The sequence below is a fragment of the Hyla sarda genome, chromosome 12, assembly GCF_029499605.1.
Source record: "Hyla sarda isolate aHylSar1 chromosome 12, aHylSar1.hap1, whole genome shotgun sequence".
NCBI lineage: Eukaryota > Metazoa > Chordata > Amphibia > Anura > Hylidae > Hyla > Hyla sarda.
This window is the reverse complement of record NC_079200.1, coordinates 2,018,541-2,044,276: the sequence shown is the minus strand read 5'-3', so window position 1 is coordinate 2,044,276 and position 25,736 is coordinate 2,018,541. Positions and strand designations below refer to the sequence as shown.

At 48.0% G+C, this 25,736-nt stretch overlaps 2 protein-coding genes across 3 annotated transcripts in view; both read right to left on the bottom strand.

Moving 5' to 3' along the window:
* Nucleotides 1-3,502, bottom strand: part of LOC130296645 (TLD domain-containing protein 2-like) — a 37,172-nt gene extending 33,670 nt beyond the window's left edge. For both annotated transcript variants that reach the window (XM_056548397.1, XM_056548398.1), the window contains exon 1: nt 3,407-3,502. In XM_056548397.1, coding sequence (XP_056404372.1) covers nt 3,407-3,439 — 33 coding nt within the window. In that variant the 5' untranslated portion in view covers nt 3,440-3,502. The remainder of the gene's footprint in view (nt 1-3,406) is intronic.
* Nucleotides 3,503-20,957: 17,455 nt separating this feature from the next.
* LOC130296411 (E3 ubiquitin-protein ligase TRIM39-like) lies at nt 20,958-24,035 on the bottom strand. The gene is made up of 2 exons (XM_056547902.1): nt 22,893-24,035; nt 20,958-21,980 (listed from the first exon to the last, which is right to left on the bottom strand). Exons 1-2 carry the CDS (start codon nt 23,892-23,894, stop codon nt 21,372-21,374), a joined length of 1,611 nt encoding a protein of 536 aa, XP_056403877.1. The 5' UTR covers nt 23,895-24,035; the 3' UTR covers nt 20,958-21,371.
* Between the last annotated feature and the right edge of the window lie 1,701 nt (nt 24,036-25,736).

Below are 25,736 nucleotides of genomic sequence, written 5' to 3'. Positions count from 1 at the left end.
TGCTCAAGACACCGCAACGTTCCAGCTCCGCTACACCACGAAACATTGAAATAGATTGAGACAACGTGGAAAGGTTGCGGCGATGAATGGCGGATATGATGTCATGGATTGTGGTGAATCCCAGGCAGTATAGGACAGCACAGTGTGAACAGAGACTTATAGGGGGATCACCAGGACCTGCGCAGAGGAAATGCTGACCTGTCACCCACAGCAACCAATCAGATCGCTTCTTTCATTATTCAGAGGCCTTATCAAAAATGAAAGCAGCGAACTGATTGGTTGCTATGGGTAACTGGTCGACTTTACCTCATCTCAAGTTTTGATGAATCTCCCCCAATGGCTTATGTGACTGAGTCTCCTGGAAAACCACAGAACTGCGACTAATACTACAACTCCCAGCATGTCCTGACTGCATCGCTCATTGTATAGGGCAGTGGTCTCCAAACTATGGACCTCCAGATGTTACATAACTACAACTCCCAGCATGTCCTGACTGCATCACTCATTGTATAGGGCAGTGGTCTCCAAACTGTGGACCTCCAGATGTTACATAACTACAACTCCCAGCATGTCCTGACTGCATCACTCATTGTATAGGGCAGTGGTCTCCAAACTGTGGACCTCCAGATGTTACATAACTACAACTCCCAGCATTTCCTGATTGCATCGCTCATTGTATAGGACAGTGGTCTCCAAACTGTGGACCTCCAGATGTTACACAACTACAACTCCCAGCATGTCCTGACTGCATCACTCATTGTATCGGGCTGTGGTCTCCAAACTGTGCACCTCCAGATGTTACACAACTACAACTCCCAGCATGCCCTGACTGCATCACTCATTGTATAGGGCAGTGGTCTGCAAACTGTGGACCTCCAGATGTTACACAACTACAACTCCCAGCATGTCCTGACTGCATCACTCATTGTATAGGGCAGTGGTCTCCAAACTGTGGACCTCCAGATGTTACACAACTACAACTCCCAGCATGCTCTGACTGCATCACTCATTGTATAGGGCAGTGGTCTCCAAACTGTGGGCCTCCAGATGTTACATAACTACAACTCCCAGCATGCCCTGACTGCATCACTCATTGTATAGGGCAGTGGTCTCCAAACTGTGGGCCTCCAGATGTTACATAACTACAACTCCCAGCATGCCCTGACCACATCACTCATTGTATAGAGCAGTGGTCTCCAAACTGTGCACCTCCAGATGTTACACAACTACAACTCCCAGCATGTCCTGGCTGCATCACTCATTGTATCGGCAGTGGTCTCCAAACTGTGGACCTCCAGATGTTACACAACTACAACTCCCAGCATGCCCTGACTGCATCGCTCATTGTATAGGACAGTGGTCTCCAAACTGTGCACCTCCAGATGTTACACAACTACAACTCCCAGCATGTCCTGACTGCATCACTCATTGTATCGGCAGTGGTCTCCAAACTGTGGACCTCCAGATGTTACACAACTACAACTCCCAGCATGTCCTGGCTGCATCACTCATTGTATCGGCAGTGGTCTCCAAACTGTGGACCTCCAGATGTTACACAACTACAACTCCCAGCATGCCCTGACTGCATCGCTCATTGTATAGGACAGTGGTCTCCAAACTGTGCACCTCCAGATGTTACACAACTACAACTCCCAGCATGTCCTGACTGCATCACTCATTGTATCGGCAGTGGTCTCCAAACTGTGGACCTCCAGATGTTACACAACTACAACTCCCAGCATGCCCTGACTGCATCGCTCATTGTATAGGACAGTGGTCTCCAAACTATAAACATTCAAATGTTACAAAACTACAACTCCCAGCATCCCCTGACCACATTGCTCATTGTATAGGGCAGTGGTCTCCAAACTGTGCACCTCCAGATGTTACATAACTACAACTCCCAGCATTTCCTGATTGCATCGCTCATTGTATAGGACAGTGGTCTCCAAACTGTGGACCTCCAGATGTTACACAACTACAACTCCCAGCATGTCCTGACTGCATCACTCATTGTATCGGGCTGTGGTCTCCAAACTGTGCACCTCCAGATGTTACACAACTACAACTCCCAGCATGCCCTGACTGCATCACTCATTGTATAGGGCAGTGGTCTGCAAACTGTGGACCTCCAGATGTTACACAACTACAACTCCCAGCATGTCCTGACTGCATCACTCATTGTATAGGGCAGTGGTCTCCAAACTGTGGACCTCCAGATGTTACACAACTACAACTCCCAGCATGCTCTGACTGCATCACTCATTGTATAGGGCAGTGGTCTCCAAACTGTGGGCCTCCAGATGTTACATAACTACAACTCCCAGCATGCCCTGACTGCATCACTCATTGTATAGGGCAGTGGTCTCCAAACTGTGGGCCTCCAGATGTTACATAACTACAACTCCCAGCATGCCCTGACCACATCACTCATTGTATAGAGCAGTGGTCTCCAAACTGTGCACCTCCAGATGTTACACAACTACAACTCCCAGCATGTCCTGGCTGCATCACTCATTGTATCGGCAGTGGTCTCCAAACTGTGGACCTCCAGATGTTACACAACTACAACTCCCAGCATGCCCTGACTGCATCGCTCATTGTATAGGACAGTGGTCTCCAAACTGTGCACCTCCAGATGTTACACAACTACAACTCCCAGCATGTCCTGACTGCATCACTCATTGTATCGGCAGTGGTCTCCAAACTGTGGACCTCCAGATGTTACACAACTACAACTCCCAGCATGTCCTGGCTGCATCACTCATTGTATCGGCAGTGGTCTCCAAACTGTGGACCTCCAGATGTTACACAACCACAACTCCCAGCATGCCCTGACTGCATCGCTCATTGTATAGGACAGTGGTCTCCAAACTGTGCACCTCCAGATGTTACACAACTACAACTCCCAGCATGTCCTGACTGCATCACTCATTGTATCGGCAGTGGTCTCCAAACTGTGGACCTCCAGATGTTACACAACTACAACTCCCAGCATGCCCTGACTGCATCGCTCATTGTATAGGACAGTGGTCTCCAAACTATAAACATTCAAATGTTACAAAACTACAACTCCCAGCATCCCCTGACCACATTGCTCATTGTATAGGGCAGTGGTCTCCAAACTGTGCACCTCCAAATGTTGCATAACTACAACTCCCAGCATGTCCTGACTGCATCACTCATTATATAGGGCAGTGGTCTCCAAATGGTGGACCTCCAGCTGTTGCAAAACTACAACTCCCAGCATGCCCGGACAGCCAACGGCTGTCCGGGCGTGCTGGGAGTTGTAGTTTTGCAACAGCTGGAGGTCCACCATTTGGAGACCACTAATTCTAGTCACACATACAGCACAGCAGGCAGTTGTAGTAGTAGTTGCTGAGACTTGTAGTGCTCGGTCACTCACCAGGGGGGTGTAGGAGCAGCGGATGGTCCTCATCCTTGGGCTGTGTTCACTCCTGTGCGACCTGAAGAGCCGGCTGTCTAGATCAGTGACGCCCGTCCACGCCCTCCGCACACCCTCCGCACTCCACACACACGGCTGCACCAATCCCGGGCGAGGACACCTGCACAGCCAGACCTTTGGCCACAGTCAGAATTACGAGCGTACGATCTGTCCGCCGCAGCGTCCGCGCCGTTCCTACGAGCACAATAAATACTTTATGTCCTTTGTTACAGCGCACCTGTCAGTCTGTAACCCCTTCATCACCGGCCCCCAGAGATCACAGGAAAACAAGCAGATTAACCCCTCATGAACACGCCCAATGTTTAGTTTTACTTTCCGTTTTTTCCTCCTCAGACTATGTTCACACAGAGGAATTTCTGCCATTCTGTTTTAAAAATGCGCCTAAAAACGCAGACTGGGAATTGTTCGCAGTTTTGCAAAACTGGAGCGGAATTTCTGTGCTTTCAAAACATTAAAAAAAAAATTACGTAATTCCACGAAATTTTAAGACATGTCTAATAATTTTGCGGAATGTGACCAAAAATAATCAATTTTGAACTGTGGAATTTTTTACGTTTACGCCGTTCACCATACGGGATAATTAACGTTATATTTTAATCGTTCGGATGTTTCCACCCGCGACGATACCAAATATGGTTATTTATAAAAATTTAAAAAATTAAGAAAAGGGGGGAGGAGTTTACATTTTTTATTAGGGGAGGGGAATATTATCTTATTAAAAAACTTTTTATTACTGGATTTTTTTATTTGTAATTTTTTTGCTTTTTTTATTAGTAAAATGTGAAAAAGGAGTGATTAATTTTTGTTTGGAGGAGGGGCTTATTCAGTTTTTTACAAACATTTTTTTATTCATTTATTTTTATTTTTCCATTTTTTTCAGTCCCACAGGGAATTATTTATCAGTCTATTGATTGTTATTACTGCTCAGTGCTGTACATAGGCATAACACTGATCAGTGATATCGGCGATCTACTTGGATAGTCTGCCAGAATATATAGTATGGTATGGTGAAGGTAAGGAGACCTCCGGCCGCCATCTTGACTTATTTGACGCCCATAATCGTGCTGCGGGTAGTCCGATGAGTCTCATAAAGCCCCCCCCCCCCTTATGCTTTAGATGCCATGGTCAGTATTGTGGTAATCTATTGCGCAGAAATGGAAGCCCCAAAAGGTGCAAAAGCAAAAAAACGCAAAAATGAAAAATCCTACAGACCTACAGTGCCCCAAACGGTAATATTGCCCCCTTGGTGTCCCACATAGTGGAATGGGTAGGAATATGGGTTGGAGAATCATAGGTAGGTCCCCCATTATATAGTTATGGTTCATCAGTAGGGAGGCAGGTCCCTTCCCCAATTATGTAGGTTCCCCGAATATATAGACCCCACCCCTAGATAGCTGCCTCCTGTATATAGACCCCCCTAGATACTTGCCCCCTGTATGTAGAATCCCCTATATAGCTGCCCCCTGTATGTAGACTCCCCTAGATAGCTGCCCCCTGTATGTAGACTCCCCTAGATGGCTGCCCCCTGTATGTAGAATCCCCTAGATAGCTGCCCCCCTCTATGTAGACTCCCCTAGATGGCTGCCCCCTGTATGTAGAATCCCCTAGATAGCTGCCCCCCTCTATGTAGACTCCCCTAGATGGCTGCCCCCTGTATGTAGAATCCCCTAGATAGCTGCCCCCCTCTATGTAGACTCCCCTAGATGGCTGCCCCCTGTATGTAGAATCCCCTAGATAGCTGCCCCCCTCTATGTAGACTCCCCTAGATGGCTGCCCCCTGTATGTAGAATCCCCTAGATAGCTGCCCCCTGTATGTAGACTCCCCTAGATAGCTGCCCCCTGTATGTAGACTCCCCTAGATAGCTGCCTCCTGTATGTAGACTCCCCTAGATAGCTGCCCCCTGTATGTAGACTCCCCTAGATAGCTGCCTCCTGTATGTAGACTCCCCTAGATAGCTGCCCCCTGTATGTAGACTCCCCTAGATAGCTGCCTCCTGTATGTAGACTCCCCTAGATAGCTGCCCCCTGTATGTAGACTTCCCTAGATAGCAGCCCCCTGTATGTAGACTCCCCTAGATAGCAGCCCCCTGTATGTAGACTCCCCTAGATAGCTGCCCCCTGTGTGTAGACTCCCTTAGATAGCTGCCCCCTGTGTGTAGAATCCCCTAGATAGCTGCCTCCTGTATGTAGACTCCCCTAGATAGCAGCACCCTGTATGTAGAATCCCCTAGATAGCTGCCTCCTGTATATAGACCCCCCTAGATACCTGCCCCCTTTATGTAGAATCCCCTAGATAGCTGCTCCCTGTATGTAGACTCCCCTATATAGCTGCCCCCTGTATGTAGACTCCCCTAGATAGCTGCCCCTGTATGTAGAATCCCCTAGATAGCTGCCCCCTGTTTGTAGACTCCGTTAATTAGCTGCCTCCTGTATGTAGAATCCCCTAGATAGCTGCCTCCTGTATATAGACCCCCCTAGATACCTGCCCCCTGTATGTAGACTCCCCTAGATAGCTGCCCCCTGTATGTAGACTCCCCTAAATAGCTGCCCCCTGTATGTAGACTCCCCTAGATAGCTGCCCCCTGTATGTAGAATCCCCTAGATAGCTGCCCCCTGTATGTAGACTCCCCTAAATAGCTGCCCCCTGTATGTAGACTCCCCTAGATAGCTGCCCCCTGTATGTAGAATCCCCTAGATAGCTGCCCCCTGTATGTAGAATCCCCTAGATAGCTTCCTCCTGTATGTAGACTCCCCTAGATAGCAGCCCCCTGTATCTAGACTCCCCTAGATAGCTGCCCCCTGTATGTAGAATCCCCTAGATAGCTGCCCCCTGTATGTAGACTCCGTTAGTTAGCTGCCCCCTGTATGTAGACTCCCCTAGATAGCTGTTTCCATGGTGTCGCAGGGCCTTCGGGTCATGTGATGTGCGTTCCAAGCCTCATTCTGGATGCGTTCCAGGCCTCACTTTGGTATCTCTAGCCTCATTTTGGTTTTACAATGTGTATAGATCCTGTGACATAAGCAATCCCATCACACCATGTAAGGTGAATGGCAGAAGTTCGGACCAATCAGATTCGCCACGCCCCCTGCCCATATAAGGGAGCGGCGGCCATCTTATCTCTCTCTTGTTCCTGGGTTGCTGTTACGCCGAGCGCTCCGGGTCCCCGCTCCTCCCCGGAGCGCTCGCAGTGCCCCGGTCAGACCCGCTGACCGGGAGCACTGCGATAGTGTCCCTAGCAGGGATGCGATCCGCGATGCGGGACGCGCCCGCTCGCGGTTCACATCCCAGCCTCCTTACCTTACCCGTCCTCCGTCGGTTCAGTCCCGGCGCACGCGTCCCCGCTCCCTAGGGCGCGCTGGCTCTCTGCGATTTAAAGGGCCAGCGCGCCGCTGATTGGCGCCTGGCCCAAATGAGTGAATTCACCTGTGCACTGGTCTATATCACCTCACTTCCCCTTCCCTTCCTTGCCGGATCTTGTTGCCATTGTGCCAGTGAAAGCGTTTCCTTGTATGTCCCAAGCCAGTGTTCCAGATCCTCTGCCGTTGCCCCTGACTACGATTCTTGCTGCCTGCCCTGACCTTCTGCTACGTCCGACCTTGCTGTTGCCTAATCCCTTGTACCGCGCCTATCTCAGCAGTCAGTCGGGGTTGAGTCGCTATCGGGTGGAACGACCTGGGGGTTACCTGCCGCTGCAAATCCATCCCGCTTTGCGGGCTCTGGTGAATACCAGTAACCCCTTAGACTCCGTTCCCCTGGTACGGCCCACGTCATCAACCCATTGACACAGAGGATCCACCACCAGTATCCTCACAGTACCCGGATCCTGACAGTAGATCCGGCCATGGATCCCGCTAAGGTCCCGCTGCCAGTTGTCGCTGACCTTACCACGGTGGTCGCCCAGCAGTCGCAACAGCTACAACAGCTTTTACCACAGCTACAGCAACCATCTCCTCCGCCAGCTCCTGCACCTCCTCCGCAGCGAGTGGCCGCTTCCACCCTCCGCTTGTCCCTGCCGGACAAATTTGATGGGGACTCTAAACTATGCCGTGGTTTTCTCTCGCAATGTTCCCTGCATTTGGAGATGATGTCGGACCAATTTCCCACTGAATGGTCAAAGGTGGCTTTCGTGGTTAGTCTCCTGTCTGGGAAGGCCTTGTCATGGGCCACACCGCTCTGGGACCGCAATGATCCTGTCACTGCCACTGTCCAGTCCTTCTTCGCTGAGGTTCGTAGTGTCTTCGAGGAACCAGCCCTCGCCTCTTCTGCCGAAACAGCCTTGCTGAACCTGGTCCAAGGAAATTCTTCTGTAGGTGAATATGCCATCCAATTTCGTACCCTCGCCTCTGAATTATCTTGGAACAACAAGGCCCTCTGCGCGACCTTTAAAAAAGGCCTATCCAGTAAATATCAAGGATGTGCTGGCCGCACGAGAAATTCCTGCCAACCTGCATGAACTTATCCATTTGGCCACCCGCATTGACATGCGTTTTTCCGAAAGACGTCAGGAGCTCCGCCAGGATATGGACTTTGTTTGCACCAGGCGATTTCTCTCCCCGGCTCCTCTCTTCTCTGGTCCACTGCAATCTGTTCCTGTACTCTCCAGACCTGATCCATCTAAACCCTTCTCACTGGAGGTAGATGCCTCCTCGGTGGGAGCCGGAGCTGTACTCCTACAAAAAAACTCTACTGGACATAACATTACTTGTGGTTTCTTTTCTAAGACCTTCTCTCCGGCGGAGAAAAATTACTCCATTGGTGATCGAGAACTGCTGGCCATTAAACTAGCCCTCGAAGAATGGAGTCACCTGTTGGAGGGTTCCAAATACCCAATTGTCATCTACACGGATCACAAGAATCTCTGGTATCTTCAGTCTGCCCAACGGCTGAACCCACGCCAGGCTAGGTGGTCGTTGTTTTTTGCCCGTTTTAACTTCGAGATTAATTTTCGCCCTGCTGACAAAAACATCAGGGCTGACGCCCTTTCTCGTTCCTCTGACGCTTCCAAAACGGAAGCCCCCCGGCAACACATTGTTCCTCCTGAGTGTCTGATCTCCTCTTCTCCAGCTTCTATCAGACAAACACCTCCTGGAAAGACTTTCGTCCCTCCACGCCAGCGCCTTAAGATCCTCAGGTGGGGACATTCCTCACACCTCGCCGGCCATGCTGGCGTCAAGAAGTCCATCCAACTCATCTCTCGTTTATATTGGTGGCCTACCCTGGAAGCAGATGTCGCTTATTTCATTCGGGCCTGTACAGTTTGTGTCCGGGACAAGACTCCTCGCCAGAAGCCTGCTGGACTCCTTCATCCTTTACCTGTTCCTGAGCTACCATGGTCTCAGATTGCCATGCATTTTATTACGGACCTGCCTTTATCCCATGGCAACACAGTCATTTGGGTGGTCGTTGATCGTTTCTCCAAGATGGCACATTTTATTCCACTTCCAGGCCTTCCTTCTGCGCCACAGTTGGCGAAACAATTTTTTGTGCACATTTTTCGCCTTCACGGGCTTCCCACGCATATCGTCTCGGATAGAGGCGTTCAATTTGTATCGAAATTTTGGAGAGCTCTCTGTAATCACCTAAAAATCAAATAAAATTTCTCGTCCTCCTATCATCCCCAATCCAATGGGCAAGTAGAGAGAGTTAATCAGGTCCTTGGTGACTATTTGCAACATTTTGTTTCCTCCCGCCAGGATGATTGGGCCGATCTTCTACCCTGGGCTGAATTCTCGTACAATTTCAAAGACTCTGAATCCTCCGCCAAATCCCCGTTCTTTGTGGTGTACGGCCATCACCCTCTTCCCCCCTCCCCACTCCCATGCCCTCTGGTTTGCCCGCTGTTGACAAAGTTACCCGGGACTTCTCCACCATCTGGAAGGAGACTCAAAAATCTCTCATACAGGCCTCATCCCGGATGAAGAAGCATGCCGACAAAAAGAGAAGAACTCCTCCTGTCTTCGCTCCTGGGGACAAAGTGTGGCTCTCTGCCAAGTATATCCGCTTCCGTGTCCCCAGTTATAAGCTAGGACCACGTTATCTTGGACCCTTTAAAATCAAGTGCCAAATCAATCCTGTCTCCTACAAACTCCTTCTTCCCCCTTCTCTCCGTATTCCTAACGCTTTTCATGTTTCTCTCCTTAAACCGCTTATCCTTAACCGCTTCTCTCCCAAGGTTGTCGCTCCAGCTCCTGTCTCCGGCTCCTCCGATGTCTTCTCTGTTAAAGAAATTCTTGCGTCTAAGAAGGTCAGAGGTAAAAAAAAAAAATTATCGTAGATTGGGAGAATTGTGGTCCTGAGGAGAGGTCATGGGAACCCGAAGATAACATCCTCGACAAGGACCTCATTCACAAATTTTCGGGTTCCAAAAAGAGGGGGAGACCCAAGGGGGGGGGGGGGTACTGTTACGCCGAGCGCTCCGGGTCCCCGCTCCTCGCGGCGTTCACCTTCTCGCAGCGCCCCGGTCAGACCCGCTGACCAGGAGCGCTGCGATAGTATCCCCAGCCTCCCAGCCTCCTTACCTGACCCGTCCTCCGTCGGTTCAGTCCCGGCACGCGCGGCCCCTCTCCCTAGGGCGCGCGTGCGCCGGCTCTCTGTGATTTAAAGGGCCAGTGCGCCGCTGATTGGCGCCTGGCCCAAATTAGTGAATTCACCTGTGCACTGGTCTATATCACCTCACTTCCCCTTCCCTGTATTGCCGGATCTTGTTGCCATTGTGCCAGTGAAAGCGTTCCTTGTATGTCCCAAGCCTGTGTTCCAGACCTCCTGCCGTTGCCCCTGACTACAATCCTTGCTGCCTGCCCTGACCTTCTGCTACGTCCGACCTTGCTCTTGCCTAATCCCTTGTATCTCGCCTATCTCAGCAGTCAGTCGGGGTTGAGTCGCTATCGGGTGGAACGACCTGGGGGTTACCTGCCGCTGCAAGTCCATCCCGCTTTGCGGCGGGCTCTGGTGAATACCACTAACCCCTTAGACTCCGTTCCCCTGGTACGGCCCACGTCATCACCCCACTAACACAGAGGATCCACCACCAGTATCCTCACAGTACCCGGATCCTGACAGTTGCTGAGCTAGTAACACCTCTCTTGCTCCTGTGCTCTTGATGAGAGAAGACCTGTACAGCAGTAATCGCAGTGAGTTAGGCCCGAGCCTTGCAGCAACAGCTGAACAATTATAATTATAGAGTGTATCACCTCCCAAACACTCTGCAGCATCTCCGGACCTACTACCTCCCCTAAATCCGGACGGATCTGTAAATCTCTTCCTAAATTAATAGACTTTATGTCTAGCTCAAGGTCCGCAACTACTGCCAGTCGCTAAGTAACCAAGGACTGTTTGTATGAGACTGTTGTTACTGTGCCGTGAATATTGCAAGCACTTCAGTAAACGTTATTCAAGTTCAAACCTCCTTGTGGACCTTCCGTTATTTTATGCACCTATCGTTACTGGGAAGGGCGGCGAAAGGCCGGAACACTGATTCAGCATACCAGCCCTCAGCTTGAAGTCACAAACTCTAGGGTTAACATTAACCCCTTCTATACCTATACCATACCACCACTACCATACACCCCCCAAGGGCTACCACAGATCCATCAGAGAAAGTTTCCCCCTGTAGATAGGTCCCTTGGAAATAGTTTCCTCCGGTAGGGAGATTCCCTAGAAATAGTTGCCCCCATTAGAGAGAACTCGTATATAGTCGGACTCATATAGATAGGAGCCCCTTTGTATATAGTTGGCCCTTTGTAGATATTTGCGCCCCCCCCCATATATAGTTGTCCCCATATAAATAGGAGCTCCTCTGTATATAGTTGGCCCTTTGTAGATATTTGCCCCTCAATATATAGTTGGCCCCATATAGATAGGTGCTCCCCTGTATATAGTTGAACCCCTATATATAGTGGGCCCCTTGTATAGAGGGGTCCTCCCTTGTATATACCCCCCCCCCCCGTATATAGATAGGTGCTCCCCTGTATATAGTCGGCCCCATGTAAACTGTGGGCCCCTTGTGGACAGCGGGCCCCTTGTAGAGAGGGGTCCTCCCTTGTACATAGTTGCCCCCCTGAATATGGTGGGCCCTATATAGATAGGTGCTCCTCTTGTAGATAGTTGTCCCCTCCCCCGGTAGGTAGCATTCCCCTTAGAAAACAAAACAAAAAACATACTCTTCAAACCTGCCGGGTCCCACGTAGTCCACATCATGCCTGGACAGCCAAAGGCATGTCTGCCTCCTTCAAAGCATCCACACTGTCCCTAAAAGGTAAATCAAGGCTTCCCTCTCATCTCATCCCTTAGTGCACAGGTCTTTGGACTGAAGCTCCCTGGGAGTTGTAGTTTTGCAACAGCTGGAGGCACATTGGTTGGGAAACACTTTGTTAACTGTTTGTGCACAGAACCCGGAGGGACCTGCAAAACCGGCTTTTTATCAGCAAAACAAATGTAACTTTTTTTCTGACCACAAACAACAATCACATGAGATAAAAACTAAAAAGGAAAATATCTGAAATGCTGTATTTAGGATAAACAACATAAGACACGTACAGCGGCGTAGACGAGAAATTTTATGGGTTTTGTAACATTTTGATTTATACAACACGACGACCAAAACATCTGAGACCTGTAATGTGATTAACCCCTTAGGGACGTCCAGTTTTTCTTATTTTTACACTCCTCACATTTTTACACGCCTCATTACAAGACACTACATAAGTGGCATGAGAATGTGGTGGCCCAGTACAGGAGGTGCACCCCTACACCATTGCTGTCCTATCAGGTGGTCTCTATTTCAGTGACCCCCTGGGCCTCCCCCTGCACCTATTCTCCATAAGTGGTTAATAAGTGTCTGTTATCTAATGTAAAGTGTATATACTGTTATGTACCTTTAAATACTGTTGTCATGTGTTGTAACCAAGGAAGGTACATGTGGTCAGGTGACTACAGGGTGACTTATGGGACCCCTCCAGAGTCTCCCCCATATAAACCCTGGTAGGAGCTGGTCAGTCGGTCTAGAGTCTTTGCTGAGACCACCGAGCAGTGAAGTCCAGAGAGTGTCTGGTGTCCTGAGGAGGCCCAAAGTCTACCACACAGCCACGGATCCACAAGTCCACTGCCCCACAGGTGAACGTCAAAACCTGGCAAGCTACATAGTCAAGGCAGTCAAGATCAGTCTGTATATAGTCAGCGTGGTCCTGCAGCAAATTACCCAGATCCACTACAAGTCCCAGCAAGCCCTGTTGTCTCTGAAGTCACTGGTCACCTTCTTGGGCCTAGCCAAGCTGTATAGACAATTACACCTGTCTACCTCAGTAAAGCTGCTGTTGTCCGTAACTTGGCATTGGAGTCATTATTTGCCCTCGTGCCTAGCCCAGGATCCGGCGGTATACCTTCGGGTGGTTTAGAGGTTAAACCACGCCCTGGCGTCATGAACACAAGGGGTTAATGTCATCTGCCCTTAGGTTAATTCCATCTGCCCTCATCACACCCTGACCACAAGAATGTAACCAAAATGCCACTTACCTAAAGTAAGACACTGTGTGATGAAGCCGGACTCGGGGGCCATGAGACACCTGGCTCAGCGGGATGTCACCCTACAAAGCACATAAAAAGCGTACGGCAACAAATGGTGGATAGCAATACAGAGGGATAACATGCAGCAATATAGGAATAGGAGGTCGTACTAACCTGACAATACAGCTGTAGGAGCATAATCCGCCATGAGTCCACCGAGGACGCCACGATCTGTGAGCAGCGCGCCGGCTTCTTATGTATCCCGGTGCGCTGTGCCGGAAGAAACGTCAGTGTGTCATTTCCGGTTGAGTGGAACGAATATGTGTTCCACAAAGGGATCCCGCTTCCTGACCGAGATCGGTGGAGCGCTTTGTAGTGATAGTTTTGGTGTGCCCCTTACGGTTACGCTTTTGCTGGTTTCATCCCAATGTGTTGATTATATTGACAAGATTGGCGCTCTTTTTAAAAAGCAAAACAAGCTGTTTCTAACTGTTTGTAACATTATTTTACATGAAGAGGTAAAAAATCATTGTTGACCAATTTCCTATGTTCTTTTCTGATATAAAGCTCCAAAACCCTGTGTAGACATAGAGACACATGATAACATCCTGCTGTTCACAGCCACCACTAGGGGGAGCTGAGGAGCTGACTGCAGACTGTATTATTATTGAGGTCATTGTATGAACAGTATACGGGAGCACCACAGGTTCCTACATACATACACACATATACACATACATACATATACACACATACATACACATACACACGTACATACATACACACATATAAACATACATACATATACACACATACATACATACACACATATACACATACATACACACATATACACATAGATACATATACACACGTACATACATACACACATATACACATACATACATATACACACATACATACATACACACATACATACACACATACATACACACATACATACATACATACACACACATATATACATACATACACACATATATACAAACATGCACACATATACACATACATACACACATACATATGCACATGCATATACACATACATACACACACATACATACATATACACACATACATACATACATACACACACATATATATACACATACATACATACATACACACATACATATACACACATACACATATACATACATACACATACATACACACATATTTATACACATACATACATACACACATATATACATACACACATATACACATACATGCACACATATATACATACATACACACATATACACATACATACACACAGACATACATACACACATATATACATACACACATATATACATACATACACACATACATATATACATACATACATACATATATACACATACATACATACACACACACACACATACATACATACACACACATACATATACACACATACATACATACACACATACATACATACCTACATATACACACACATACATATATATACACACACACACGTTGAGTTTTATATATATATATATATATATATATATATATATATATATATACATATAGATGAGCTCCGGCCATTATATAGATATAGGGAGAGAATTATCAAAACCCATCCATAGGAAAAGTTACTGAGTTGCCCATAGCAACCAATCAGATCGCTGCTTTCATTTTTGAAAAGGCCTCTGAGAAATGAAAGTAGCGATCTGATTGGTTGCTATGGGTAACAGCAACTTTCCTCTGGACGGGGATAAATCTCCCCCATAGAGTGAAATAAATCATCTCAGACCATGTGACCTGATACTATGAAATAATCTAGAATTAGGGGCAAACAACAAAAACATTGTGATATTTTATCTAATAATAAGAAATTTCCTATAATAAACCTTCATCACTAGACGACAATTGTTACAAAAATTTATATTTATTAAAAATCATCATTTTCAATAATATATTCATGATTTTATAAATTTATTACGATCACATTTATACCCTAAACCAACGAGTGTTATATATTATGGTGCAAAAACAGAAACCGTGTGGATTATGCCGTGGTCACGTGTGAGGTTTATGTTGTGGTCACGTGTGAGGTTTATGTTGTGGTCACGTGTGAGGTTTATGTTGTGGTCACGTGTGAGGATTATGTTGTGGTCACGTGTGAGGTTTATGTTGTGGTCTCGTGTGTGGTTTATGTTGTGGTCACGTGTGAGGTTTATGTTGTGGTCACGTGTGAGGTTTATGTTGTGGTCACATGTGAGGTTTATGTTGTGGTCACATGTGTGGTTTATGTTGTGGTCACATGTGAGGTTTATGTTGTGGTCACATGTGAGGTTTATGTTGTGGTCACGTGTGAGGTTTATGTTGTGGTCACATGTGAGGTTTATGTTGTGGTCACATGTGAGGTTTATGTTGTGGTCACGTGTGCGGTTCATGTTGTGGTCACGTGTGAGGATTATGTTGTGGTCACGTGTGAGGTTTATGTTGTGGTCACGTGTGCGGTTTATGTTGTGGTCACGTGTGTGGTTTATGTTGTGGTCACGTGTGTGGTTTATGTTGTGGTCACGTGTGAGGTTCATGTTGTGGTCACGTGTGTGGTTTATGTTGTGGTCACGTGTGAGGTTTATGTTGTGGTCACGTGTGTGGTTTATGTTGTGGTCACGTGTGAGGTTTATGTTGTGGTCACGTGTGTGGTTCATGTTGTGGTCACGTGTGTGGTTTATGTTGTGGTCACGTGTGAGGTTTATGTTGTGGTCACGTGTGAGGTTTATGTTGTGGTCACGTGTGAGGTTTATGTTGTGGTCACATGTGAGGTTTATGTTGTGGTCACGTGTGAGGTTTATGTTGTGGTCACGTGTGAGGTTCATGTTGTGGTCACGTGTATGGTTTATGTTGTGGTCACGTGTGAGGTTTATGTTGTGGTCACGTGTGAGGTTTATGTTGTGGTCACGTGTGAGGTTTATGTTGTGGTCACGTGTGAGGTTTATGTTGTGGTCACGTGTGTGGTTCATGTTGTGGTCACGTGTGTGGTTCATGTTGTGGTCACGTGTGTGGTTCATGTTGTGATCACGTGTGAGGTTCATGTTGTGGTCACGTGTGCGGTTTATGTTGTGGTCACGTGTGAGGTTTATGTTGTGGTCACGTGTGAGGTTTATGTTGTGGTCACGTGTGAGGTTTATGTTGTGGTCACGTGTGAGGTTTATGTTGTGGTCACGTGTGTGGTTTATGTTGTGGTCACGTGTGAGGTTTATGTTGTGGTCACGTGTGTGGTTTATGTTGTGGTCACGTGTGTGGTTTATGTTGTGGTCACGTGTGAGGTTCATGTTGTGGTCACGTGTGAGGTTCATGTTGTGGTCACGTGTGAGGTTCATGTTGTGGTCACGTGTGTGGTTCATGTTGTGGTCACGTGTGTGGTTCATGTTGTGGTCACGTGTGAGGTTCATGTTGTGGTCACGTGTGAGGTTTATGTTGTGGTCACGTGTGAGGTTTATGTTGTGGTCACGTGTGAGGTTTATGTTGTGGTCACGTGTGAGGTTTATCTTGTGGTCACGTGTGTGGTTTATGTTGTGGTCACGTGTGAGGTTTATGTTGTGGTCACGTGTGTGGTTTATGTTGTGGTCACGTGTGTGGTTTATGTTGTGGTCACATGTGTGGTTTATGTTGTGGTCACGTGTGCGGTTTATGTTGTGGTCACGTGTAAGGTTTATGTTGTGGTCACGTGTGTGGTTTATGTTGCCTTCTCTGGGATATATTCTCCAGTCACATGTGTGGTTTATGTTGTGGTTCATGTGTGGCTTATGTTGTTGGTCACATGTGTGGTTTATGTTGTGGTCACGTGTGTGGTTTATGTTGTGGTCACGTGTGTGGTTTATGTTGTGGTCACGTGTGCGGTTTATGTTGTGGTCACGTGTTAGGTTTATGTTGTGGTCACCTGTGAGGTTTATGTTGTGGTCACGTGTGAGGTTTATGTTGTGGTCACGTGTGAGGTTTATGTTGTGGTCACGTGTGTGGTTTATGTTGTGGTCACGTGTGCGGTTTATGTTGTGGTCACGTGTGCGGTTTATGTTGTGGTCACGTGTGAGGTTTATGTTGTGGTCACGTGTGAGGTTTATGTTGTGGTCACGTGTGAGGTTTATGTTGTGGTCACGTGTGAGGTTTATGTTGTGGTCACGTGTGTGGTTTATGTTGTGGTCACGTGTGTGGTTTATGTTGTGGTCACGTGTGAGGTTCATGTTGTGGTCACGTGTGAGGTTTATGTTGTGGTCACGTGTGAGGTTCATGTTGTGGTCACGTGTGAGGTTCATGTTGTGGTCACGTGTGTGGTTCATGTTGTGGTCACGTGTGCGGTTCATGTTGTGGTCACGTGTGCGGTTTATGTTGTGGTCACGTGTGAGGTTTCTGTTGTGGTCACGTGTGAGGTTTATGTTGTGGTCACGTGTGAGGTTTATGTTGTGGTCACGTGTGAGGTTTATGTTGTGGTCACGTGTGAGGTTTATGTTGTGGTCACGTGTGTGGTTTATGTTGTGGTCACGTGTGTGGTTTATGTTGTGGTCACGTGTGCGGTTTATGTTGTGGTCACGTGTGAGGTTTATGTTGTGGTCACGTGTGAGGTTTATGTTGTGGTCACGTGTGAGGTTTATGTTGTGGTCACGTGTGAGGTTTATGTTGTGGTCACGTGTGAGGTTTATGTTGTGGTCACGTGTGAGGTTTATGTTGTGGTCACGTGTGTGGTTTATGTTGCCTTCTCTGGGATATATTCTCCAGTCACATGTGTGGTTTATGTTGTGGTTCATGTGTGGCTTATGTTGTTGGTCACATGTGTGGTTTATGTTGTGGTCACGTGTGTGGTTTATGTTGTGGTCACGTGTGTGGTTTATGTTGTGGTCACGTGTGCGGTTTATGTTGTGGTCACGTGTTAGGTTTATGTTGTGGTCACCTGTGAGGTTTATGTTGTGGTCACGTGTGAGGTTTATGTTGTGGTCACGTGTGAGGTTTATGTTGTGGTCACGTGTGTGGTTTATGTTGTGGTCACGTGTGCGGTTTATGTTGTGGTCACGTGTGCGGTTTATGTTGTGGTCACGTGTGAGGTTTATGTTGTGGTCACGTGTGAGGTTTATGTTGTGGTCACGTGTGAGGTTTATGTTGTGGTCACGTGTGAGGTTTATGTTGTGGTCACGTGTGTGGTTTATGTTGTGGTCACGTGTGTGGTTTATGTTGTGGTCACGTGTGAGGTTCATGTTGTGGTCACGTGTGAGGTTCATGTTGTGGTCACGTGTGAGGTTCATGTTGTGGTCACGTGTGAGGTTCATGTTGTGGTCACGTGTGTGGTTCATGTTGTGGTCACGTGTGCGGTTCATGTTGTGGTCACGTGTGCGGTTTATGTTGTGGTCACGTGTGAGGTTTATGTTGTGGTCACGTGTGAGGTTTATGTTGTGGTCACGTGTGAGGTTTATGTTGTGGTCACGTGTGAGGTTTATGTTGTGGTCACGTGTGTGGTTTATGTTGTGGTCACGTGTGTGGTTTATGTTGTGGTCACGTGTGCGGTTTATGTTGTGGTCACGTGTGAGGTTTATGTTGTGGTCACGTGTGAGGTTTATGTTGTGGTCACGTGTGAGGTTTATGTTGTGGTCACGTGTGAGGTTTATGTTGTGGTCACGTGTGAGGTTTATGTTGTGGTCACGTGTGTGGTTTATGTTGTGGTCACGTGTGTGGTTTATGTTGTGGTCACGTGTGCGGTTTATGTTGTGGTCACGTGTGCGGTTTATGTTGTGGTCACGTGTGAGGTTTATGTTGTGGTCACATGTGAGGTTCATGTTGTGGTCACATGTGAGGTTTATGTTGTGGTCACATGTGAGGTTTATGTTGTGGTCATGTGTGAGGTTTATGTTGTGGTCTCGTGTGTGGTTTATGTTGTGGTCACGTGTGAGGTTTATGTTGTGGTCACGTGTGTGGTTTATGTTGTGGTCACGTGTGAGGATTATGTTGTGGTCACGTGTGAGGTTTATGTTGTGGTCTCGTGTGTGGTTTATGTTGTGGTCACGTGTGAGGATTATGTTGTGGTCACGTGTGAGGTTTATGTTGTGGTCTCGTGTGTGGTTTATGTTGTGGTCACGTGTGCGGTTTATGTTGTGGTCACGTGTGAGGTTTATGTTGTGGTCACGTGTGTGGTTTATGTTGTGGTCACGTGTGTGGTTTATGTTGTGGTCACGTGTGCGGTTTATGTTGTGGTCACGTGTGAGGTTTATGTTGTGGTCACGTGTGAGGTTTATGTTGTGGTCACGTGTGAGGTTTATGTTGTGGTCACGTGTGAGGTTTATGTTGTGGTCACGTGTGAGGTTTATGTTGTGGTCACGTGTGAGGTTTATGTTGTGGTCACGTGTGAGGTTTATGTTGTGGTCACATGTGTGGTTTATGTTGTGGTCACGTGTGTGGTTTATGTTGTGGTCACGTGTGCGGTTTATGTTGTGGTCACGTGTGCGGTTTATGTTGTGGTCACGTGTGAGGTTTATGTTGTGGTCACGTGTGAGGTTTATGTTGTGGTCACATGTGAGGTTCATGTTGTGGTCACATGTGAGGTTTATGTTGTGGTCACATGTGAGGTTTATGTTGTGGTCACGTGTGAGGTTTATGTTGTGGTCTCGTGTGTGGTTTATGTTGTGGTCACGTGTGAGGTTTATGTTGTGGTCACGTGTGTGGTTTATGTTGTGGTCACATGTGAGGATTATGTTGTGGTCACGTGTGAGGTTTATGTTGTGGTCTCGTGTGTGGTTTATGTTGTGGTCACGTGTGAGGATTATGTTGTGGTCACGTGTGAGGTTTATGTTGTGGTCTCGTGTGTGGTTTATGTTGTGGTCACGTGTGCGGTTTATGTTGTGGTCACGTGTGAGGTTTATGTTGTGGTCACGTGTGCGGTTTATGTTGTGGTCACGTGTGAGGATTATGTTGTGGTCACGTGTGAGGTTCATGTTGTGGTCACGTGTGCGGTTTATGTTGTGGTCACGTGTGTGGTTTATGTTGTGGTCACGTGTGCGGTTTATGTTGTGGTCACGTGTGAGGTTTATGTTGTGGTCACGTGTGCGGTTTATGTTGTGGTCACGTGTGAGGATTATGTTGTGGTCACGTGTGAGGATTATGTTGTGGTCACGTGTGCGGTTTATGTTGTGGTCACGTGTGAGGTTTATGTTGTGGTCACGTGTGAGGTTTATGTTGTGGTCACGTGTGAGGATTATGTTGTGGTCACGTGTGAGGTTTATGTTGTGGTCACGTGTGAGGATTATGTTGTGGTCACGTGTGAGGTTTATGTTGTGGTCACGTGTGAGGATTATGTTGTGGTCACGTGTGAGGTTTATGTTGTGGTCACGTGTGAGGATTATGTTGTGGTCACGTGTGAGGATTATGTTGTGGTCACGTGTGAGGATTATGTTGTGGTCACATGTGAGGATTATGTTGTGGTCACGTGTGTGGTTCATGTTGTGGTCACGTGTGAGGTTTATGTTGTGGTCACGTGTGAGGATTATGTTGTGGTCACATGTGAGGATTATGTTGTGGTCACGTGTGAGGTTTATGTTGTGGTCACGTGTGAGGATTATGTTGTGGTCACATGTGAGGATTATGTTGTGGTCACGTGTGAGGTTTATGTTGTGGTCACGTGTGAGGATTATGTTGTGGTCACATGTGAGGATTATGTTGTGGTCACGTGTGAGGATTATGTTGTGGTCACGTGTGAGGATTATGTTGTGGTCACGTGTGAGGATTATGTTGTGGTCACGTGTGTGGTTTATGTTGTGGTCACGTGTGAGGATTATGTTGTGGTCACGTGTGAGGTTTATGTTGTGGTCACGTGTGAGGATTATGTTGTGGTCACATGTGAGGATTATGTTGTGGTCACGTGTGAGGATTATGTTGTGGTCACGTGTGAGGATTATGTTGTGGTCACGTGTGTGGTTTATGTTGTCTTCACTGGGATATATTCTCCAGTCACATGTGAACACGGCCTTACTGTAAGATATAGACGACATGCGGTAAAACCACCGTGGTCCTGGAGGATTCTTATACGTGTCACTTATATATATCATTGTGGATCGAAGTCGTGAGAAAAATCAGCAATAAATCCGAAGCGAATCCGCAACATAACGTGTCCTGCCGGGATAACATCTGCAACGCAGCTCAGTCTCTACGTGGATTGTAAGCAGATTTTTTCCTTTGTTTTGTGCATATTTGGTAAAATTGAATTTACTGTACTACTACTGTTACTATAAACTCTGAGGGTTTTTCTTTTTTTAGCCTAGAAAATCCTGAAGGAAAATCTGCAGCATATCTGCCCTGTGTGGATGTGTCCTAAGGAAGAGAGGGAAGGATGAGGCCCCTCCCACTGCGGCATCCTATAGGCTGAATGCTCCACCAATCAGATCCTGCTCCCTGTGATGTCACTTGTCTCTGGGCAGATTTCCTCTATGGCTCCTCCCCCTGATATCTTTATAGAACCATTATATACATATAATACAGCATGAAGGGGCTCGGTGAAGGTGGTGGTGAAGGTGTGTAAGTGTCTGATGGGGTCACACAGCTCATAAAAGGCCTTGTAATCCAGACAGATCCTGAATCTATCACTGGAGACCTGGTGAGGTAACTGGATCTCTTCACTGTCATGTATCACTGTATACTGAATATTATACTTCAGCCCTCTATATAAACCCCAGGACTTGTTATTATGTCCAATAAGTGATCGCGCCCCCCTCCTCTCTATACTGGGATAACACATCCCCACCCCCACGCCTCTGATCTCCACATCCCAGTAATGTCGTCCTGAGGAGAATCTCCCGCTGCTCATCACCTGAGAATAATAATAACCCTGGAATCTTTCTGCTGTTTCTGGACGATTCTGCTCTGTATATGTCCTGGTTGCAGTTTTCAGGTCGTCTGATATAATTTTATTATTATCGGCTGTGTTTACATCTAGAAATATTTTTGCAGGACCCTGCCCATACACCCCTCTATTTTCTGCAGCCGCCCCCTCCCTCACATAGACTCCCCGTCCTCCTGCAGATGCCCTCTTCCCCCCATAGACCTCTCCCTATCCTGCAGCCGCTCCCCTTTCCCCCATAGACCACTCCCTCTCCTGCTGCTGTTCCCTCCCACCCATAGACCCCTCCCTCTCCTGCAGCTGCCCCCTTCCCCCCATAGACCCCTCCTCTCCTGCAGCTCCCCTCTCCCCCCCATAGAACCCTCCCTCTCCTGCAGCCACCCCCTTCCCCCCATAGACCCCTCCCTCTCCTGCAGCTGTCCCCTCCCACCAATAGACCCCTCCGTATCCTGCAGCTGCCCCTTCCCCCCATAGACCCCTCCCTCTACTGCAGCCGCCTTCTCCCCCCCCATAGACCCCTCCCTCTCCTGCAGCCACCCCCTCCCCCCATAGACCCCTCCCTCTCCTACAGCCGCCCCCTTCCCCCCATAGACCCCTCCCTCTCCTCAGCTGCCTCCTCCCCCTCATAGAACCCTCCCTCTCCTACAGCCGCACCCTTCCCCCATAGACCCCTCCCTCTCCTCAGCCGCCTCCTCACCCTCATAGACCTCTCCCTCTCCTGCAGCCACCTCCACCCCCCCATAGACCCCTCCTTCTCCTCAGCTGCCTCCTCCCCCTCATAGAACCCTCCCTCTCCTACAGCCGCACCCTTCCCCCATAGACCCCTCCCTCTCCTCAGCCGCCTCCTCACCCCCATAGACCCCTCCCTCTCCTCAGCCACCCTCTCCCCCCCATAGACCCCTTCCTCTCCTGCAGCCTCCCCCTCATCCTGACTATTACACCATCGCCCCCATATTGTGGACCTGACACAGGTGAAGCTTGTGTGTGACTGGGCAGAGATCGGACCCTGGGGAGCTGTGGTCTCTTTGGTTTTGGGGGTGAGATGGTCTGTAGATACTTCACTATATCAGAGAAACCTGCATGTAACATCCCTGTAATGACATCTACATCATGTGTGGTATCATGTCCCCCTGTGTCCTCATCACCTCCCCCCTCCTCAGGATCACACAAGTCACCTGTGTCTGGATCCTGTAAGACAGTCAGTGGATCCGCCATGTTACACAGCTCCTCAATGTCCCTAGTCTTCCTGGACAGCTCGTCCTTCTTCATCTCCAGCTTCTGGATGACATCAGACAGTGACATCTTCTCCTCCTGCCTGGAGATCTCACCCAGGATCCTCTTCTCCAGGTCGTCCAGCCGTCTCCTGATGTCTATAAACAGTGCAGTGACTCTCTCCGCTTCTCCAGATGCTTCTTCTTGAGCTTTTATCCAGCGTTCCTCCAGACTCCGGACTCTTTCCTCAGTCTTCTCTCTCTTTGTGATCAGTTTCTGTAGAACATTTCTCAGTTTCTTCTTCTTCTTCTCAGAGGCCTCATCCATCTTCTCCACCCGATGTCCCAGATGTTCTTCTTCTGCATAATACACACAGATACATGTAGAGTCGTCAGTGCAGTAATATTCCAGGACCTTCTTATGGACAGAACATTTCCTGTTCTCCTGGGAGGTGGTGGGATCGGTCAGGACGTGTTCTTCTGATTTGTTGTGGGATCTCACATGTTTATCACACAGAGAGGCCTCACAGTGAAGACAGTATCTCACAGCAGGTACAGGAGAGTCCACACAGTACGTGCAGTGGATCCCGGTGATCTCTTCCTGATGGGGCTGAGTAGACCGGAGACGTTCTGCTACATTACATAGAGTTATGTTCTTTATCAGTGACGGACGCTCCCGATATTCTGCTCTACATTCAGGACAGGAATAACCTCCAGCCCCGTCCTGTGTATTCAGGACCTGACCAATACAGTCCCGGCAGAAGTTGTGTCCACATCTCAGGGTTACAGGATGTGTATAAATGTTCAGACAGATGGAGCAGAGCAGCTCGTCTCTCAGACCAGCAGACGCCATGGCTTCCGGGCATAGAAGAATGCAAGACAAAAAGAAAAAAGGACACGCGCCCCTAGTGTAATACTTCAAAACTTTGGGGTAAGGGAAGGGGTTGGTATTCCACTTACCAGATGGTGTTGCGCTATGGGCACAACACCTGGATGAGCTCGAGTGATGATGCAGTGTGCTGAATGCAGCCTGGATCCTCCGGTATCAGCGTGGCTGGCCGGCTTGCAGAGATATCAGGAACAGGAAAGGGAAAAATGATCCTCAATAGGCACAATAAACAGCAGTGAAGGAGAATTCAATGGTCATCCATCATTCATATAAAGATATTTATTGAGCACACAAGGGCATAGAAGAATGGAAACTGAAAGTGTATTTTATAGGGTGTGTTCCAGCACATGTGACATTGCACAACCTACAACTGAGAGCTATCTATTAACCCTATAATCTGCTGGATTGGAACAGATGTCCCATACTAAGATCCCTTGCGATCTACAGCTCCAGTGTGGGGAAACACAGGCCAAGATGGGCAGTGCAATTGTCAAGGCAAACATTTAATACCCAGATAAGCTCTACGTACAAGCCCTTTTCTGTCAAACTTCTAATATCCAGAGAGCTTGACTCAAGGTTGACCAGAGACCCTGAGGCCTCCGAGTAACTTCTGATGGCCGCAGACAACATCTCCACCTCACGAGGCTCAGATATCACTACAGTCACATCATCCGCATAGGCAACAACACTCAGGGGCAGGCAGTGGGGGACCGGCACCCCCTGAAAACCACACTCAGAAACGGGTCTAAGGCAAATAGATACAGTAGCGGACTCAGTGGGCAACCTTGTCTCACCCCCGCCTCAACCCTGAACGTGTCACCCTGCCAACCATTGATCAGAGGAAAGCTCTCGGCCTCACAATACAAAGTCTTCAGCCAATCGATGAATTGTCCTGAAATACCGTACTTTGACAAAGTGGCCCATAGATACTCATGATCTACTCTGTCAAAGGCTTTAGCCTGGTCAAGACTCACAACATATCTCCCACACCTCAGGGCTTTACATCTCTCAAACATCTCCCTTATGGAGATCACTGCCCCAGAGATGTTCCGCCCCTTTACTGTGCCATACTGACAGCCTGCCAACAGTGCCGGGGACAGACAAACTAACCTAGAAAACAGGATCTTTGCCAGAATCTTCCTGTCGACATTCAAGAGGGCAATCGGCCTCCAGTTCTTGATGTCACTCGGCTCTTTACCTTTAGACAGCAGAATCAGCGAGGACACTCTCATGGATGGAGGCATCAGGTGACTTTCTAGACAATTTATGTAAACATCCACAAGGATTGGGGCCAAGAGGTCTCTGAATGTCTTTAAGAATTCTGCTGTTATCCCATCTGGACCTGGCACCTTCTTCAGATGTAACTTATCAATAGCCTCTTTAACCTCTGCCACAGTCAATTCTGCTGTCAAAGGAGAAATGTCCAAATCATTAGTATCTGGGAGCAGAGACGCCTCCAAGAATTGGGTCTTCATACAAAACCTTCCTCTGAAACAAGTCAGCATAGTAAGATCTCACCAACCCCCCCCCCCCCCCCCCCCCAGGATACCCTCCCGAGATTCCTGCAAAACACCCTGGGAGTCAGTGAGACCGGTGACAGATTTATTTGCCACCCACTCCTGGCAATTCTCAAAGGGATCAGGAGACCCTAAGGACCCATAATCCCATTCAAGAACCAGGGAGGTATACCTGCTGTACTGATACTGCCTTATCTCAGATTTCAGCCGCTCTATCCTTTGTTGGTCCCCACCCACCGAATATAGTGACTCCAATTCTTTCCGCAGATTGAGATATTGGCCATACTTA